Source organism: Xenopus laevis, chromosome 1S (genome assembly GCF_017654675.1).
Source record: "Xenopus laevis strain J_2021 chromosome 1S, Xenopus_laevis_v10.1, whole genome shotgun sequence".
NCBI lineage: Eukaryota > Metazoa > Chordata > Amphibia > Anura > Pipidae > Xenopus > Xenopus laevis.
This window is the reverse complement of record NC_054372.1, coordinates 110,100,445-110,121,953: the sequence shown is the minus strand read 5'-3', so window position 1 is coordinate 110,121,953 and position 21,509 is coordinate 110,100,445. Positions and strand designations below refer to the sequence as shown.

General features: G+C 36.9%; 1 protein-coding gene across 5 annotated transcripts in view; it reads right to left on the bottom strand.

The window, feature by feature from the left end:
* Positions 1-13,041: 13,041 nt before the first annotated feature.
* Positions 13,042-21,509, bottom strand: part of znf462.S (zinc finger protein 462 S homeolog) — a 48,953-nt gene continuing 40,485 nt past the window's right edge. For 3 of the 5 annotated variants that reach the window (XM_018243766.2, XM_018243765.2, XM_041580086.1), the window contains 4 exons: positions 18,241-18,464; positions 17,659-17,773; positions 16,288-16,408; positions 13,042-15,260 (listed from right to left, as the gene is read on the bottom strand). In XM_018243766.2, the coding sequence (XP_018099255.1) occupies positions 15,071-15,260; positions 16,288-16,408; positions 17,659-17,773; positions 18,241-18,464 (650 nt within the window). In that variant the 3' untranslated portion in view covers positions 13,042-15,070. The remainder of the gene's footprint in view (positions 15,261-16,287; positions 16,409-17,658; positions 17,774-18,240; positions 18,465-21,509) is intronic. The other 2 variants (XM_041580087.1, XM_018243767.2) reach the window with 2 other exon arrangements.

Sequence of the window (21,509 nt, the reverse complement as noted above, 5' to 3'; positions counted from 1 at the left end):
TGCATCTGTGCTTTCCAACAATCTAGCATGTAGCCTCAGGTTGCAGCTCTGCCTTAAAGCCTACCTTATAATATCATAATAATGGACTTCTGCAACAAGGACATTATTTAAATGCATCAGCTGACACTGACCATTGTACCCTAGACTCAATGGGGCATATTTACTTATGTGGGAATTTTCGCTTCAGAAGTCTCCACCATATTACGCACAGCTATGGCAGGCGTTATTTCTTGGCGAATACATGTATTTATCAAAATGTGAAACTTTGTTTCGGCAAATGAACAGTGGCATACTTTTGCCAGTGAGAAGGTTTTTTAGTGGATTTTCTCGAGCATTACATTCTTTCTATCAAAACAATAGCTGGAGTTTATACATGTATACATTTATACGAATACATGTATTTATCAAAATGTGAAACTTTGTTTCGGCAAATGAACAGTGGCATACTTTTGCCAGTGAGAAGGTTTTTTAGTGGATTTTCTCGAGCATTACATTCTTTCTATCAAAACATTGTTAACATACTTATGTCAATTTAAATATGGAGAGTACATAAAGGTCATATGTATATATTTATTAGTGATGTTGGCCAAATTGTTGGAAGTAGCTACTTATTATAAAAAAATATCCAAGGAAGCAAAATAAAGACCAAAAAGATCATGCTGAGCCCACGATAAAACAAATGTGGCATGAGCTTTAAATGGTTAAAAAAGTGTAGATAACATATATTTAACATTTACAGCTTGTAAACACAATCCCACATTAATACATGAAAAACCACAGTCATTTTGTCTATTTTTATGACAGTTTTGGAGTACAGGATATGATGTCACTGACATAATAATGTTGAGGATGTAGCTTCATCTTATAAATTCGCCAGAAGAACCTGGAGAAACAGACTTTTTAGAATAGGGTAACGTACAGAAAAGTTCACACTTTGATTTGACGATTAACAATCACTCAACCTGGCAAAAAAGCAAGAAACTTCTCCTGCGCTGAGCTTTTTCACTAGTGAATGGCCATCTTCGGCTTTACGTAAATTGTCGATGTCCGTGTGAATTGTAATTTTGGCGCATTTTCACAAAAAAAAACGCACTTGGCCCTTTAGTATATTTGCCCCAATGGGTGTACTGCATGCAATTTGCAAAAAGGCAGGACGGAAACAGCGGTGCAAATGCAACTATGCAGAGGTGCAAGGAGCAGCTTTAGATGCTAATAGCTTTACTGAATGCCATTTTCTTTTTGTGCAACAAATAAAACAAACTTTGCAGGACAGAAATTTGCTGAGGGCTTTCTTGCGCCACTAGTGCATAGTACTTCCTTTTGGCATTGGTTAAAAAAAAAAAAAAACTCTGTTTTCCTGCAAGCATGCAATCTGGTGCTCTACTCTTTTTACAGTAAAGTTATCTGGTTTTATACTAGCGCCCCCTAAGGAGTAAACATACTTTGTGGACTGATCACACATGACAGGCAGGGGAGTTATAAAGTCTCTTCATTCTCCTGCATTAATCAAATCTGAAACAATGAAATGGCAGTGTACAATTTTATTTAATAGGTTTGATAAATTGCTTTCAAACTCATCCTCTTTATAGCCTTGCAGTGCTAAACCACTGTGACTTTCATCTCAGACTTGCTGTTGTCTACAAAGAAGCACCATGCTGTTTTAACAACCACTATGCATTTTGTGACTGAAATTAACTTAGTGAAGAGAAATAACTATACTGTAATATTTTTATATTATCCTTCTACTGTATATGTCTCTGTAGAAACTCTGAAATTGATTAGAAGGCCTATTACCAATCAAGTATAAATGTCAGCTTGCACCCGACCCTAATCTCTTGTATATTACAATAGACCCTAACCTGGAGAGCCTCTGTATTTAAAGACCGAGTCCAGTCCTGACAGAAGCGGGGCATAGTAAGGTCATGGGGGGTGGGCACATGGTAAAGTTCAGCCCGAACCCGCTGGTGGCCTGCGAAAGTTGTATGGAAGTCAGCCCAAACCACAAGCCCACACATAACTAGTGTGGGGGTATCCACTAGCCTGGAAATATTCCCTAAAAGAACAGAAAGAGACAGGAAGCTGAATACTAGGTACAGACTTTCCAGAGTGCCAGGAATGGGTTAACGGCAGAAAGCTGGATGGTGTAGCAATGCAGTTGAGAAAAGGAAAGCAAATCTTAAATCTTTTTGAGAAATCAGTCCATGTCAAACTAGGAAATACGTCCTCTGAAATAACAGTACTAGAGGGTTGGGGAAAGAAGAATAATCAAGGAACTCTGAATCAGTGAGAAACACCAGAGACAACAGAACATGATTAAAATGCAGCACTAACTAACTTACAGTGCACCTACAGCTATGCAAACAAAGGATTTAAAAGTTCAGAGCTGCTGCAAATTCCTGGAAGAGAGCCTGTGGCTGGCAACTTTTCACCTTGGTGGATCAAATATGGATCAAAGTTGCAAATTTTGGCCCAGAGGATAAAATGGTTTTCATATGTTTTAAGTTGGAAAAACAAAAAGATGTGGACATGCTTAGAAAAATTAACAAAACAAAATACATTTTGTTCATTTTTTTAAAAAAAAAATAATACTTGCTGGCAAAAAAAATCAACCATTGATAAAAATGTAAAATAAATAAAAAGTGAGAAAATGAGGCTTTGAATACTTTTACACAGCACTGTACAGAATACACCGAAGTCAAATCTTCAGTACTCATTGCAATTACTGACAAGGTTTATTCATTCATGTAAACACATATTGTGCAACTCAACTTTCACCAAACTCCCAAAATATGTACAAAACACAGAAAATACAAAAGTAAATACAGGAAATATCCAACCTACTTCCTGGGTTGACTCAGGTAACCATGGGAACATGCACATATATTCAAGCACCAGTTATCTAAAAAGTAGGAAAAATAATAGTGTCTCTTGAGGTCCTGGGGTCACAAACTATCCAGTTTGTGAATCTAAAAATCTCTCTGTTTCAGTTTGTTTCTGAAGGGTTAACATGCGTTTTTCCCCCTCAGTTTCAACACTCTGTTTTCAGTTTAGGCATGTACCATAAAATCTGAGTCAAATGCTGCATTGTGTATACAGAATTTGCAGCTTATCTTTGGTGATACACCACTGCTCCAATTGGCACTTAACAACCTTTTTATGTCACTTGCTTCATAGACAGGGATTGTTAGATGAGCTTTCCACAAATCATCAGAACCTACTGTATAAACTGTGAAGAGGCAGTTATGGTGTCAGTGTACACCTCTAATAACTTTGAACCGGACAGCATACCTCCCAACATTTTGGAAGTAAAAAGAGGGACAACATTTTTTTCTGCACGTGGAACAGCGTTGTTTGACCACGCCCCTTTTGGTGGCCACACTCCCTAATTACCATATTCATTTTACAAAATTTTGAGGTTATGAAAGTTTGAATATATTTCTCCTTAGCTAAACTGTTTTTTTGTGTCTCAAAATTGTTAAAAAGTATCTTATTTACACCTGTTAGCTGTTCTGTGCTCTCTGCTAAAAGCCAATTAAGTGAGAAACTTTGTTTCTTTTTCTGGCTTTTCAGTGCAGAGAAAATAGGGACTTTTCAGTACAAATGAGGGACTGCAGCAGGGGCGGAACTACCGGGGGAGCAGGGGGTGCGAGCGGACCAGGGCCCGCACCCCCTCAGGGCCCCCCGGCAGTCCGCCCGCCGCATGTTCCCCGGCCAGTTCCGGGTGTACGGAGGGGGGCGGGGGCCCGGCTGCGCGTCCTGCGCCAGGGCCCGCCCCCCTCTAGTTCCGTTTCTGGACTGCAGGCTGAGCTGTCAAAAGAGGGACTGTTCCTTCGAAAAAGAGGGACAGTTGGGAGGTATGGGACAGGTGGATTATATGTATCAGAATTTCTGAATGAGAAGCAGCTCACATACCAAATGTATTAATTGTTAAACATCATTGTCAGTTAGTTAATATTTTACTGCATGTGAAAGCCAACATGGTCCCCAATAGAGAAATAGCAACCTAAACTCTCACTCTATGTGCAAGCTGGGAATGTTTTACGAGCTGTGTTTTATAACCAGTGATTATGAGTGAGTTATGCAAAACCCCAGACTGCTGGAGGAAAGCTAATTACATACAACGCAAAAATATTTTTTTTGTGGTTTTTCTGTGGTTTTCTCATTTAATTTTAAGGCAGCCAGTCATTCAATCTCTTTAATATGCCTCCTTGAAAATGTCTTTGTCAAAATAAACTTGTTTGTATTTCCTATTAATATGCAGATCTCTATGACCATTTCTTGGCTTGTGGTATTGTTTGTTGTTTTCTGTTCTATTTGTATTTTGTACTACTTTGTAATATATATTGTAGGAATGTAGTATATTTATGCCATTTCTAATGACACTCTGCTCAAATGCACAAGAAACATTGTATCCAAGGTAATGGCAAAGTGATTACATAACTGTCTTGGCTTGTGACTTTTCCCAAGACATGTTACTGCTCATGTCACATTAATTACTGTGCAACCTGTTACTTTTAGCCACAGGAACAAAGATACTGGCATACAAAGCTTAATTTGCAGGGAAATCCCAGCTTTAATTCGAAGTGCGAAAGTGCAACATTTTGGGGACACGCCCCTTTATCAAGCATGCTTGATGAAGGGGTGTGGCCCCAAAACGTTGCACTTCCGCACTTTGAATTTAAGCAAGTTTTCCTGCAAATTAAGCCTTGTGGGCCATATTCATTTTTAGAGTTTGGTTCTCCATTAAGTGTTTTGGTGTAAGTATACGTTAGTTAGATTTGCACATTGTTCAGAAATATATTTTGGCCATACCAGCCAGATTTGCAAGATTTTTCTTCACCCTATCATGATTTTTTTTTTATTTTTACTGGCTCTGCTAACTCCTCTTTACAGATCGAGGGAGGGGAAATTAGCAAAAGTAAAAAGCACAACAGTGATTCATATTCATAGGCAGATGTTGCTCATTTAAAGCTATATAGTGATGGGGGAATATATATATATATATATATATATATATATATATATATATATATATATATATATATATATATATATATATATATATATATATATATATATATATATATATATATATATATATATATATATATATACACATACATACAGTTGGGCCCATAAATCTTTGGACAACTTTTTTCTAATTTTGGTTCTGTACATTACCACAATGAATTTTAAATGAAACAATTCAGATGCAGTTGAACTGCAGACTTTCAGCTTTAATTCAGTGGGTTGAACAAAAAGATTGCATAAAAATGCGAGGAACTAAAGCCTTTTTTATTTGTATGTAATACAAGCAACATACCTGATTGCAACCAATTTTGCTTCATTAAAATTAGAGCATGAGAAATACTATAAATACTTTTTTTGCAGTTGAACTGCAGACTTTCAGCTTTAATTCAGTGGGTTGAACAAAAAGATTGCATAAAAATATGAGGAACTAAAGCCTTTTTTATTTGTATATAATACAAGCAACATACCTGATTGCAACCAATTTTGCTTCATTAAAATTAGAGAATGAGAAATACTATAAATACTTTTTTGTTTTTTAAATAAAATAAACTGTTCCTTCAACAAGATCAGCAATATACTAAGATAAGTAATTACCCTTCAGTTCCTTAGGAAGGACAATTCCATTAAAAAAACCAAGGTATTTTTTTGTTTCTGGTAACAATCTCCCTGAAAACAAAATCAACATAAATTCCGTTTTAAAGGAACAGTTCAGTGTAAAAATAAAAACTGGGTAAATAGATAGGCTGTGTAAAAGAAAAAAAGTTTCTATTATAGTTAGTAAACAAAAATGTAATGTATAAAAGCTGGAGTGACTGGATGTCTAACATAACAGAACAACCCAACTTTCTGCTTTGCAGCTCTCAAATTCTTAGTTAGTCAGCGACTTTAAGGGGGCCACATGGGACATAACTGTTAGTTAGTTTGCTTTTGAACTTTAGCATGCAGGTCAGATTCAAAAGCAACAGTTATAACCCATGCCCCACCCCATCAAGTCACTGATTGGTTACTGATAACTGAGAGCTGCAAAGCAGGAAGTAGTGTTCTGGCTTTTAAAAACTTCTTTTTTTTTTTTGCACATTGCCCGGTTTTTATTTTTATACTGAACAATTCCTTCAATAAGTGATTTGTAACTATAAGGCCCAGCAATACTGTCTCTGTGATAGAATCAGAAGCTAGTTTAAGATATTACCATTGATGATACTGTTTCATAGCACAATGTTTTGTTACTTCTTTAGCATTTCAAGTAAATTGTTTGTATATGCTGTAATTGTCTCCCATCTTGTAATGTGGTCTTCTTTAGAATGTCCAATGACCTCGATTTCCTCTTTGACTGAGCACTTCCAGTCACAAGTCTCTTTATCCACAATGAAATACTAGAGAAAACTTCTCCTGAGATGCTTCCTCGGACAGGGAGCATATACAGTTTATTTTGGTTGGTATCTGGCCCTAGAGTATGTTAAAATGCCTAATATGTTCTTATAATTACAGGAAGGTTGGTTGCAGAATAAACTACAAAAACAACTCTGCTGTTTTATCCATTACTAGCTTTGTTCTTTTTTAAGCAACAGTGACCATAAGACTATCCAGTGTATGTTGAGGTGATGACCTGTTAGCAAGGCAGATGTATGTGATTTCCTCAAAGGAAACAAGTAAGGAAATTAGAAAGGCGTAGTTCATCTTAAAATTAACTTTTTATTGTGATATAGACAACAATATTCTAGGACAATTAGTCTAAATTTTTTGTGTTCATTTTAATTATCTGCATTTTTTGTTCAGCCTTTCTGAGATTTGAAAATTCAACATCTATCTGGTTGATAGTACTTTAGTAGCTCAGCAACTATGTAGTTTGGTAATTAGGCACGCATTTACAACATTTTAACCACTATAAATAAATGAATGAAATGCAGAATGTCTCAGTTATGTCTGATGAAATGATTGCTCTTGTAGACCAGAATCTCTCATGGAAGCAAATTCACGATTTTCACCAGGGACAGCTTCGCAACACTTCGCGTGACTTCGGCAGATGTTAATTCGCAGTGCATATGCTAATACATAAAAATACAAAGTTTTTCTAGCATAAATTCGTCAGAGCATTTCGCTAACGTTCCTTTCTGCCTAGCAAAACTTCGTTAGTACACTTACGCTTAGGGGCAGAGTTATCAAGGGTCAAGTGAATTCGAGGGAATTTTCGAAGTAAAAAAATGTGAAATTCAAAGTAATTTTGTGGATACTTCGACCATCAAATAGGATACTATGACTTCGAATTTACTTCGACTTCGATTCGGAGTAAAAATCGTTTGACTATTCGACCATTCGATAATCAAAGTACTGTCTCTTTAAAAAAACTTAAACCTGCCGAATTGCTGTTTAGCCTATGGGGGACCTCCTGTGTGTTTTGCTAAGTTTTTTTAAGTCAACGGATTTTTTAGGAAAATCGTACGTTTGTACGATAAAATCGTACGATCGAAGTACGATCCTACTACGCTTGGAATACGATCGTACGATGTATAAAATCCTCCGACTTCGAATTCGAATGTCGGAGGATTCTATATGATGGTCGAATTTCGAAGTTTTTTCTACTTTGAAATTCGACCCTTGATAAATCTGCCCCTTAGATTCGTTTTACCTCATATTCAAAATAGATACAGTTTGAATCCATTTCAGCTGCATTCAAAATAGAAATGGAATGCCTTTGATTAATCACTCAATAATGGGTTATAATGTGCATTATGGTATGCAGTATATCCAATATATTCAGTAAAAGCCCTTTGTAGAACTGTACAACCAAATATTTACTTTTATCTGACTAACGTGGAAGGCCCATTTCAGGAGCCCTGTCTCACTGCTAAAAAAAACTGCTCAGATAATTTAACTAACGCCTGAAACAAAAAACCTGTAGCTAATGTAGTCACGTGATGGAAACTTTTATTTTTCACATAGGCCTACAGTGCAGTAGTCCAATGCTTTATTCTCCTCAGGTTGTAATAATCCACGCCTAAAAGTTTTTGGAGCAATATCAGCTTTAATGACAAAGGGGTTGTTCACCTTTGTAACAAATTGACAAATCTAACAGTTCACATGAATAGAACAAACTTTTCCATAGAAATAGTTAACAGAAAAAGTACAGTTCAAGAGATATTCACCCCAGAAGTGTCCCTGTACTAATCCTTCAGTTCCACACAGACCCTGTGCTGGGAGGGGGTCACTGACCCCCAAAAACACTACAGTGTTCACTTCCTCTTCCTTATATGACATCACACATTGTACTGGCAGCTAACTTAACTCCTATTGGCTATGTCTGCTGTCAATCTGCCACTGCTTCCTGTGCTGGGGAATTTGAGCAGCATTCAGGTACTGAAGAGAAACTGTTACAAGTTTGTAAGAGGGAGGGGGGAGTGTGGGCTGTGTGCTACAGAGATTTCAACTGTGCAGATGGGGGGATCGAGGTGCTTGGGACCTGGAGTTTTAATGGATAATGGATCTTTCCATAATTTGGATCTTCATACCTTAAGTCTACTAGAAAATCATGTAAACATTAAATAAACCCAATAGGCTGGTTTTGCCTCCAATAAGGATTAATTATATCTTAGTTGGGATCATGTAAAAGCTACTGTTTTATTATTATTATTACAGAATTATTGGATTATAATGGATACTATGGGAGATGACACTTGTACTTTCCAGAAATATATTATTTGGGGGGGGGGGTCCATGTATTATTTTGAGTATTTACCTCATAAAAAATCATTATTCAGCAGCTGACGTGACTTCCGGGACTATTTGTATGAGCTTAGGTATCGTTTTCCTAAGTAAATTACCGCCCACCCGGGAGAGCGCACAAAATGTTCAAAAAACCTACCTGCCCTCAACACTGCTCTGCCTGTCACTTAGGGCTGCCACCTCACCCTTTTAAAACCAAACACATATGAAATCCACAGCCTGCATGGCTAATTAGCAATTCATTTAGATGCATGATACATGGCTGCACATAAATCAGTTCAGTCTGCAGCATCTAAATGAGTTGATAATTAGCCATGCAGCCTGTGGATTTCATATGTGTTTGGTTTTAAAAGGGTGAGATGGCAGCCCTACTGTCCCTGCTAGATGTGTAAGTTACATACGTTTCTAAGCAAGTCAGTGCTGGTTTTGTTGCAATTTTGTAAATAACTGACATTATGCTTAATGCCAAAGGTTGCCAAACAATGTTGCTCCTTCCTTTTCTGCAGTATTTGTCTGCATGGCTGTGTGATTGTTTGTTGCAAGGCAGGTTTGTTTATATGCTGCGTCTGTTAACCTCTGACATTACAATTGAGTAATCAACCAATGACCATTCAAATTATGTGACTGTTACAGTTCACAAGCAACCAATAAAGTACTAGGAGGAGGGCAGTATCAACATCCAATAGGAAACAAGTAAGGGCAAAGCCTGGGCATGATGATGTCATCATATAGGAAGTTCTTGGTGTGTCAGGTTCAAAATAAGCCACTCCCATCACTTCAGAAAACAGGTCAGAGAGACAGGAGAAGGACTGAGTTAATAGGTATAAAAATTAGCTTTTACAATGGCATTTTTACTTTTTGCTATGGAAAATGGTTTTTCTAACACATTGAGAGCATTGTTAGTGGTTTCATAAGATTTGTACATTGAAGGTGAACAACCCCTTTAAGGTTATAAGTATAGTTACATAGTCAGATCGGGTTGATAAAAGACCAAAGTCCATCAAGTTCAACCCCTCCAACTGAAACCCAGCGTCCATACATACACACACTGCCCCTCCATACACACACATAATCTATATATACTATATATTCCCATATCTATACTAACTATAGATTTTAATATCAAATTAAAAGTGAAAGTAAAGTATGCGTTAAGTCAACTCCTCTATTGCATGTAACGTTCCACCTTACAATACTCCCAAAAGTCACAACATGAAACCCAACCAATCAAATAGGTAACAATCGCCCAATGGTTAAAGAAAAAAGGCAAGATAATGAAATATACAAAAACTACAAAAACAATTGATCTAATAAATAGTATTGTATTATATAATCCCATTAATGCTCCAGGCAATGTGAAAATGGGAAGGTGCTATGCTTAAGGGAACCCTTTTACACTGAATGCCACTAGAGTTGTCATTACTCAAGGTGGGACAGAATGATATCATATTGGGGGGGGGGGGTAGCAGTCCTGTAATGGAGCAGGATAATTTTGTAATTGGACAGGATACCCCTTTTATATTTGTGAATATGTAGCTGTTGCACTGCCGGGGATGTCATAAACTACCTTGAAAGTTGAGACTATAGCTCTGAGGGAAGAGCTGGATTAACCCAAAAACTGGGTAGTGAATTTGGAAAACAGAGAGCACAGAGAGAATTTAAGGCTCAGAGGGTGCTTGAAAGTATAATCTGCTACTGACTCACCTAACTTACAAACTTCTCCACTATTAATTCTGATGAACCCTTCAGAAATGAACCCTTCCTGTGCTAAAGTATAAACCCCATCCTAACATACCGCCGTAGCCATGGTAACTAGGGATGCACCGAATCCACTTTTTTGGATTCTGCCGAACCCCTGAATCCTTTGCAAAAGATTCAGCCAAATACAAATCCGAAACCCAATTTGCATATGCAAATTAGGGGTGGGAAGGGGAAAACATTTTTTACTTCCTTGTTTTGTGGCAAAAAGTCAAGCGATTTCCCTCCCCACCCCTAATTTGCATATTTGGTTCGGCCAGGCAGAAGGATTCGCCCGAATCCGAATCCTGCTGAAAAAGGCTGAATCCTGGCTGAATCCCGAACCGAATCCTGGATTCGGTGCATCCCTAATGGTAACATCATCAGAGACATCCCCCTTAGAAACCTCTGCAGGCTTCCCTCCTTTGCTTTTTGAAGCTTCTTGCAAAATAGTCTCAGCCCCCCGCAGTGTATGCACTTACACAAGGTTCCCCATTTGCATCCATCTACAACTTCATCCTGAGTCTAACATCCATCTGGTCCCACCTTATATACAGAATGGCTGCTAGTTGCTAATGAAACGGGGTGTGTGCTCCTCTCTCTCCCGACATGGGGCTCACTTGCAGCATCTCCCTGACCTGTGAGTCCGCCACTGGTCACTGGACTTTACCCCTGAAAGCACCCATGTTGTACCCAGATGCCAAGCCTCCAAAAGCAGCCCCAGAGGGCCCTGTTGCATACATTACTTGCCTGGAGATACTGGCCAACTACCTCCTGGCTGCAGGACCCACTGCTCTGGATCTCCATCTGGCTGCCCTTAGAACACTGGTGGTTCCTGCCAAACCAGTATCCCTGCTCCTTGATGGGCTCAACCCTGCCTAGTGCCAGCTCCTGGACTGAATACTTCCAGAGCCTGGTTCTCCCCTGCAGCCATCCCTCCTGGCCCTTGTTGTAGCTACCGCTACCCCCCTCCTCCACCAGTGTGAGATTCGTTTTATATAGAGGTGGACAACCAGACTAAAGCTTCTGATAAATGTTGTCTAATAGTTTTCCAATAATCTCAGATCAAGAGGAACTATATTAGATACAGATTCCATAAGACTGATGAGTCTGTGTTGAAGTAGAGAATATTTGAAAAGTTTTACTGTTGACAGGCTGCTTCTGTCCCAAATAAACATGAAATAATTAAAGGGATACTGTCATGGGAAAAAAAAATTTTTCAAAATGAATCAGTTAATAGTGTTGCTTCAGCAGAATTCTCCACTGAAAACCATTTCTCAAAAGAGCAAACAGATTTTTTTATATTCAATTTTGAAATCTGACATGGGGCTAGACATTTTGTCAATTTCCCAGCTGCCCCAAGTCATGTGACTTGTGCTCTGATAAACTTCAATCACTCTTTACTGCTGTACTGCAAGTTGGAGTGATATCACCCCCCTCCCTTTTCTCCCCCAGCAGCCAAACAAAAGAACAATGGGAAGGTAACCAGATAACAGCTCCCTAACACAAGATAACAGCTGCCTGGTAGATCTAAGAACAACACTCAATAGTAAAAACCCATGTCTCACTGAGACACATTCAGTTACATTGAGAAGAAAAAACAGCAGCCTGCCAGAAAGCATTTCTCTCCAAACGTGCAGGCACAAGTCACATGACCAGGGGCAGCTGGGAAATTGACAAAATATCTACCCCATGTCAGATTTCAAAATTGAATATATATATATAATATATATATATAATTGTTTGCTCTTTTGAGAAATGGATTACAGTGCAGAATTCTGCTGGAGCAGCACTATTAACTGATTCATTTTGAAAAAATTTTTTTTCCCATGACAGTATTCCTTTAAGAACAGCATTTTGAAGTGAAGCCATATCAGCCGGGACAAAAGAAAACCAAAGAGAGGGAAAATGGGATGGCTAAACCAATGCATACTTTCTAAGCAGACTGGTAGAATTGGGGAGTCTGCGGAGGGCGACTTTTCAGTCTTTTGTTTAATCTGTGTGTATTTTACTTTAGCAATTTGATCAGAAAATTTAAATCCGCTATATAATTATTCAAACAAACTATTTGGTTGTGGGATGCCCCAGGAAATATGGTCCAAGAGATTTTCATTCTACCATGAAAAAGAATGCTTTACTTTCTCCAAAAATACAGGAATGGGACCTGTTGTCCAGAATGCTCAGAACCTGGGGTTTTCCGGATAACAGATCTTTCCGTAATTTGGATATTCATACCTAAAGTCAACTATAAAATCATGCAAACATTAAACAACAAGTATTATTTATATCTTAGTTCGGATAAAACACAAGGTAATGTTTTATTATTACATTTTTTTTATTATTATTATGGGAGACAGGCTTTCTGTAATTCGGAGCTTTCTGGATAGCAGGCTTCTGGATAACGGATCCCATACCTGTACTATCTAAAGTTGTCTTAGGAAAAACATATTATCTAGTTTGAGGGGAGCAAATACACCACAATATACTGTTACATTCTGTCAGTTGTTATACGATTATCCTATTCTTCTACACAAAGGAGTACAAAAACACTGGTTAAAAGGATAATGGTCCCATAGTTTTATTAACAGGTTAGCAAAACAAATGGATTACATTATTTACACATTATTTGAAAAATAAAGTAGTGATAAAAGCACATCACAATCTTTATGGAATTATTTTTGGTAGCCACTCCAGAAGTCCAACTACTTCGAGAAGCTTTAAGAAAATGCCAATAGATATGCTGTAAGGCTCAACCACAACAAGAGACAACCTTTTATGCAAAGATTTTTCAGCACATGTATTAGGTGTAAAAGTAACAAAGACTATTCTGGAAAGTTCCATTTACTATAAACCATTTTTGGTTTGTTGTTGGTACAAGAGAGTTGGTTTGGAGGTTATGAAAAAACAAAAGGCTATTTACTCTTATTTTGTTGAGAAACCTGAAATGATTTCTGCTCACCGCAAAGGAATGAGGTAGGGGATATATTACAGCAACTCATAGTATGAGCCCCATGCAAATTTAAATGAACTTAATCTATGCTGGATCTAGAATTTTAAAAAAAACCCTTTAAAATCTAACAAAAGTGCAATAAAAACGAAGTTAATGAAAAATATGGACATTTACATAAAATAGTTCAACGGTGACTCCAACATTGTTTGGGGAACAAAAATTCTTAATGTTATATTCTCATACTTTACACTGCCTACTGGATATAAAGCAGGCAGTGTGATGGTACCATGTATATCTATTCATTCTTGAGTAACTGCAGGATTTATGTGGTGTTCAGTTTATTTGGCATCCACTGAATAAGTACAGTCAACTTATACACAAAATTTAAATTAAAAAAAAAAAATCTGTTCACTATTAGCACAATTCCTACATTCAGTAAGAGAAAATGTAATGCATCTGAAAATCAACCTTTCCTAATAAGAAAGGATTCCAACATATTTCCACATAACGGTTAGGAATACCTACTCTTTTACCTACTAGATTTTTGAGGATTTATGGTTAGGAGGTGTTCACTGCTATTCAGAAAATGTACATTATTTTTTTTTTTACATGAAAAGTATTCAGAATTATTACATGGTTTTCATTTACCACCATAGAGCCCAATTTCAATTCATTTGTCAGAATATACTAGATCACCCAAAAACCGTAATTGCTGCTGGTGTCACCTGATATGCATGCTGTGAAACACATTATTATTTAAGGAAGGACCAAAATGCCAAGTTGTCAATTTGCTTGATTATCAAGCATGCAAATCAGACTGTTCCATGTATGGCAATCTAAAGATAAGAAGAGAGAAAAAGGACAAAGATAGGGTCTTCTACACCTAGAGTAGAGTGAAAAAAGCCAACCCTTAAATTACAGCCAACAAACAAGCAGCCTACAATAAAGGGCTCACATAGTAACAATATCCTGTTTTTCTGGTTTTCATAAATTAAAAAAAAAAGTCACAGTATTTTAAAACAAAGCCCATTAAGGGTTTTCAAGCAGGACATTGTGTCTAGTATAAACTCTCTTTACAAAAAAAAAAGAATTTGTTCACGTCTTGTCCGGTTTTCTCAACATTCATCCACCAGGAAGAGTAGTACGATCAAATGCAAATAGAATTCCCATTCCCATGGGTAACTTGAGGTACTAGGAAACAGGTGGCCAGGTGACGTGCAGAACTTTAATGATTATATATCAGTCTCTAAAGCAGCTGCAGTTTTGTTTTTTGAGTATTAAAATACAAAAATGTCCCGAAAGAGGTGCTTTCAAAATGACAGTCTGGTAAGCGACTCCATGAGTCTTTAGAGAAGATTCCACAGTAGAACTACACCATAACGCAGGAATCCTCCAGTCTAAAAATTGCTCAAGCTTTGTTCCATGATGAACTAATGAGAAATAATGATGCCACTAAGTAGCACACTTCCTCACTTAAATTCATGTATATTGTACACACTCCCATGAGTATCAGTGCTTGTGGGAAAAGAAGATGTTAAGTCCTTAAAAGTAGCTTTTCCTTTTCGCTTGTGATTTCTACCACTTTCACCAGTGTTCAAGTAAGTCCTTTGTTTTTCTTTTGAAATGAAAGGTTTATTCGTTTTTGGTCTCCGTGTTCTCTGCAAGGTTTATAAAACTAAAGTTTTTTGTCTGCTGGGAAGCATCTACTTGTCTTTCCTCTGCCACTTCCATTTTGCTCACTTGGAAATCTTTTATGTTTTGCTCAATGTTTTCTTTTGGCTTTCTGTTCTCTTCATTCCCCTTCCTGTTGTCATGAACAGTCCTTTGAAAGGAAAAAAGAAAATACAGTGAATGTGCTTCTTCTGCATCAATACCGCCATCAGCCTCATAACACATCTATAAACTGTACAGCCCATAGATTTAAGAGAATACATTTAGGCCCAAGTACATCCTATAAAATCTCTAATTAAAGGTAAAACGAATTAAAAATTAAGCTAGTCTATGAAGAATTCATGAACTTTGTTTTTGACAACTTCTGGTTTATGAACCGCTTTCAGTTTCCCCCCATCTCTATAACATGTACATCAAAATAGAAATTGTCAAATGTTTATTAAATGGGATGCTATTAAATGAAATGGGAACTTTATCTGGTGTTGTGTTAGACATAAATAATTTGGAGCCAACTGGTTTTACAATGTCATTTCTTACAACCTGATATTAACTTAACTACTTAACTACCACTAAGGGGCCAATTCACTTACTTCGAGTGAAGGATTCGAAGTTAAAAAACTTCGAAAATCAAAGTTTTTTTTGGGCTACTTTGACCATCGAATGGGCTACTTCGACCTTCGACTACGACTATCGAAGGATTCGAAGTAAAAATCGTTCGACTATTCGACCATTCGATAGTCGAAGTACTGTCTCTTTAAAAAAAACTTCGACCCCCTAGTTCGCCACCTAAAAGCTACCGAAGTCAATGTTAGCCTATGGGGAAGGTCCCCATAGTCTTGCCTAACTTTTTTTGATCAAAGGATATCCCTTCGATCGTTTGATTTAAATCCTTCGAATCGTTCGATTCAAAGGATTTTATCGTTCGATCGAAGGATTATTCCTTCGATCGTTCGATCGTACTATCTGCGCTAAATCCTTCGACTTCGATATTCGAAGTCGAAGGATTTCAATTCCCAGTCGAATATCGAGGGTTAATTAACCCTCGATATTCGACCCTTAGTGAATCAGCCCCTTAGTGTGTATATATTTATTGACTATTGGAGAAAAAAAAGATATTACAAAAATGAAGTAACAAACTAGTAACTAAAATGTTACAAAGGCCCGGAACACCAACTTACATGCCATGTCTTAACACATGACGTTCCCATTCAGAGTACAGTGCAAAGGTTCTTCCACAGAATTCACAAGGAAAACGTGTTTCCTGAGCAATAGCATTGCTTTCAGTAATAAGTGCAGCATCTAAGAAGGGGGGGAAAAAACTTTTATTCATCTTCTAAAAAATACAAAAATAGCTCACCACTGCAATGCCGAAATGAATCCTGTTTAATCACATGGCCTCGCTACTTCGTTATAAAACTGATTAATTGAATGTATACTTTTTTGCTAAAAGAAATAATGAACTTTAAAGCAAAAACTTAACACACACATTGATTAAAGGAATTTCAACACACGCCCACTTTTTTGAGATCAATTAATACTGTGGGTCACTAAGGGCGTATGCTTCTTGTTTTGTTCTACAAATTACCAGAGCACAGATAATCCTCCTGCATAATTGACTTCTGCTTATCTGTAAAACAAAACAATGTGTGAAGGGAGGGGGTTGTGTACTGGTTATCTAATTATCAAACCCCTCCATCCCACCAAGGACAAAACATGGAAGCTTTAATCTCCCTATTTAGCCCAAGGAGTAACAAAAAGATAGATGTTTCCTAATTAAACTACTAGGCAATTTTTTTCAGCACGTCCTCTTCTTTGCCCTCATGCTGAATAATGGAGTATACTGTTCTTTTCAAGACACCCTGTCACTAACACTGTCAATGAAAACATGCCAAAATAAGTAAATCCAGAAATATAAAGGGCCATTTACCACTGGAAGTGGTGCATGCTGCACTTTTGGGTGCAATTCACCATGCTTTTTGTAACCAGCAATGGAATGAGTGTAACTGTGGCTGCTGGAGCAGCTGTTCCTAAGGCAGCACAGTATCGAGTTGTCTATTTCCATGTGTTTGGTGTTCAAAGGGCAGCAGTATACTTTGGCATCTTACTTTTCACACCAAATATATCAGCTGGAAGTAGGGTTGCCACCCGGCCGGTATTTTACCGGCCTAGCCGGTAAAACACCTGCCAAGGCCGGGGCCGGTATTACAAATTTACCGGCAATGTTGCTGCCGGTAAATTTGTAATACCCTTAAAAAGACCCCCTCGGCCAGCCCCCAATCCCTTGTAAAACTTACCTTGTCCTTCGGTTCTTGTACTGGCCGCGCCGTGGCCCTGCCCCTTTGTGGCATAACCCCGCCCCTTTGACATCACATCACACCCCCTTTTTGTCCCCGCCCCCACCAGCCGGAATTTTTTTTGGGAAAAGGTGGCAACCCTAGCTGGAAGGTGATCATCTGTTTGTAAGTTTGGGATAGTGAAAGCCTATTCTAAAACCCCTGGCCTTGTCAAAAGTCATCATTGGTTAACATAAAGCACTTTAAATGACTCACCTTGGCATTTGCTGGTGACCTCTTCTTCATCACTGCTAGAGCTTTCGGGTTTATCTTTCATTTGTTCTAACTGATCCAAATTAATCAATCCAACCAACTCAAAATTACGACATACCTTTAACAAGAGTTAAATGGTAGATACAGTTGTTTTTCAAGTTCAAGTTATACACGTGCAAACTAACACAGGCTATCTTACCTCATTCATTACCCATCAAAATGGGCACCTTTAGAACATTTGCTGAAATTTTTTTATTAATATTTATTATGTATCATTTCTAATGCTTCATTTAATTTTTTATCACTTCATTGCAGACTGCTTCGATAATGACTGGTACTTTTTACCACTTTGTAAACAAATTTATAGATTATTTCATATTCATAGAGCTCCATCCCATGGTGAGATGATTTATTCCAATACAGAAACCAGGTTTTCTGAATCTCTAATCCCCCATTTCAATCCATTACACACGTAACATTTATCCTTTGATTTTTCAACCAGCAATGTCTCAAATCTTTGGTCTAAAATGTTTCTCCTATTTTTATATGGTTTACTTTTGTTTCAAAAAACAAATCAGGACATACCTTATGCTCCTCTCTCAGATGGGTATCCAACTCCTCAGATAGTTTGGTTTCATAGTAACAGAGTTGACATTTGTAGGGCTTTAGTTCATTGTGCTTTTCAATGTGTTGCTGTAAGGCCTCATCACTCGAACAGGTAAAGGTACATTTATCACATCGAAACACAACTCCCTGGAGGTGTTTCGATAATTTGGAACGGCAAACTTCAATGGGAACGACCCTCTCTTCTGTCACAAAAAGTTTGCAAATTTTAACAGATGGACAAATATGTAAAATTACTAAAATTGGAAGCAATGCAATAATAATATTGTAAATCAATATTGGATTATTGTTACAGTTTAAAATTCATCTATGCTTTAAAAATATATTAAAGATAGTGCTCAAGGCTATGTTAATAGTATCACAAAGGAAAGTCCATAAGCTCCAAAAGTACATTATAAGAGCTTCCCAAGATAATGTCAACTCATTGACTCATTAAAAAGTCACATGCATACTAAAATGTTCGATATGAGAAAAGAAAGCATTTGAATTAAGAAAACTGAGAAAGCATATATATGAACCCTCTGTTCTAGATTTTCCTTTTTCATTTTGGCCAGAAAATGCAGGTGGTAGTTGTATGCAACACATCTGAAATGAATGTAGCTGAAATAATGGCATAGCTTGTTTATTGCAAAAGCTAAAACATAGATGACTTACATTCCTTGAACAATACATCCACCTTTAAAGCTGTAGCACAAAGGATTTCAAACCCAACATCTGTTCAGGTTACCAACTAATTAATCCTTTCACAACAAGTAATCTGAGAGCAGATCATTTCACTTATTGCATCATAAGTGGTGAAAAAAACATGGCTTTCCCTTGTGTATTAACAGTAATGATAATTTTTCTGATAGTATTCTAAAGATCTTCATGTACAAAATCTTCTATTTTTACCATTGAAAAACAAGAAGATTTTGTACAGACCTTTTATGTGGATACATGAATGTAAATTTACTATATACACATGTATATATACACTTTGTTTTTCAATGGTAAAAATAGAAGATTTTGTACAGACCTTTTATGTGGATACATGAATGTAAATTTACTATATACACATGTATATATACACTTTGTTTTTCAATGGTAAAAATAGAAGATTTTGTACAGACCTTTTATGTGGATACATGAATGTAAATTTACTATATACACATGTATATATACACTTCTGTAAATGATGTATGAATAAACAGAATGGTACACTAATATCACATCTTTGTCAAAGCAAGTGATTGATCACTGGTCAGATATATCTATCTTTCTTCATCCTGAGATTTGGTTTGGGATAAATGAAACCACTTTAGGAGACCATCACTACAAATGCTTCACGAAAATTGGAACAGAATAATTTGCTTTATTATTCTATACATGCTGAATCTGTGCTCTGCACAGCTCAGCCCTTTTCTTAATGAACATTATATCTGCCTCCTACTCCTCCTCTCAGATATGGGGATGGTCTCAGAAATGTTTTGTTACATTTGGAATGCCAAAATATGATGGATCAGATTGTTCTTCTCCTGGATGATAGTAAAGGCCCTGTTCTATTGTTCTATTCTATATCTAAATGATTGAGATACGGTGGGGAGCCCAATATGATTTTTTTTAAACAAATAGTAGTCCTTTATAGTCCTGGTCCCTGAGTTGTTTTGTTTATTCAGTAATACAAACTGACAACCAAATGGATAAACTTTTTATTCTTATAAATAACCACAGATTTGGAGATAACAGATTTGGACTCGTCCTCGTCATTAAACGTATATATTTTGCCTTCCCATTGTTATTTTTGTTTATTTCCTTCTAAAAGAGTTCATTTCCTTGACCAGTTTTCTCATTTAGTGAGCAGCATATCCTACACTAATATTGTAGTCTTCTCATTCTAATTTTTATTTTTGTGTAATATTTTCCTAGGTTTTTTTAATCATCCATCCTTCCCAACTGTCAGCCATCAAATTGTAAATGTAAAATGTATATTTGTTATCTTTGCATGCTTCCACAGTTGGGTAATCAGAAGCTTATTCAGCATCAAAGAATTGAGAACACTCATTCAAATGACATTTTATATTTTGTATACTTGAGTGTGAAAATGTCCTAGAAAGTGAGTAAGAAATGCTAAAATCAATCAATCAAACAATCAATAAATCTTCAAGACATATATTTTAGAAATTAAAAGAAAAATCACTGAAAATAGACATTATGAAGAGCATATTTCACAATATAGAAATACAAGGTTGGTCAGTACTAAACAGGTATCACTATTTCAATTTCTTGCTTCTAAGAAATGCTTGTGATGGGGCATACACAGAGCTTGACAACACAGTGCACTGGAGATCTTACATGGACAGACGTGCTCCCAGTGGTATAATGCAGCTTGAAAACTGATCCATCATTTGCTAAAAATACCAGACCACTAGGGAAAAATACCAAACATGATATGGAGAGAAGAGTAAACCAAAAAGCTTTTTAAACAGCCAAGGGCTAATTTAAATGAAAATTACTAGGACATTTGTAAAATTGGGAATTTTATAAAACCCTTTTTTAAACTCAGTTGAAATGGAAATGATTGCTGAAAAACAAGTACATTTTAAAGCTAAGTATGCAAGATAAAGTCACCAGATGTTTTATGTATTAATCAGGAATACTTTAAGTGGAACCGCACACAGGGCAGTTTCACGCTCTTGGGTGTCACATTTTTCGCTACTTAAAACCACGGTTATAAAAACACACTGTATGCTATTACATTAAAGGAATTCCTTAAATTAAAAAGAAGAATATAATCTCTAGTGTTTCAGTAGCAAGAGAATTCACTGCACACTTAAATTGCTTCTCCCTCATTCTTTACATAAACTGTGGAAGAATAATGTAGTTAATAAAATTTACCATTCCCAAGGTAAGGAATTAAGTAGAGATAAAACAGATACTAACAGCTTAGTGCAGAGGTCCCCAACCTTTCTTTTTTAAGCCACATATCAAATATAAACAGAGATGGAGAGTATCATAAGCATGAAAATGTTCCAGGGGGTGCCAAATAAGGGCTGTAATTGACTCTTTGGTAGCCCCTATGTGGACTGACAACTGACTACAGGAGGCTCTTAGTAGTGGAAGTGCACCTGTTTTTTTTTTTTGCAACCAAACCTTGCCTTCACGCTCAGAATTCAATAATAATGTGCCTGCTTTGAGGCCACTGGGAACAGCATGAAAGGAGTAAGTGAGCAACATGATGCTCACAAGCCACT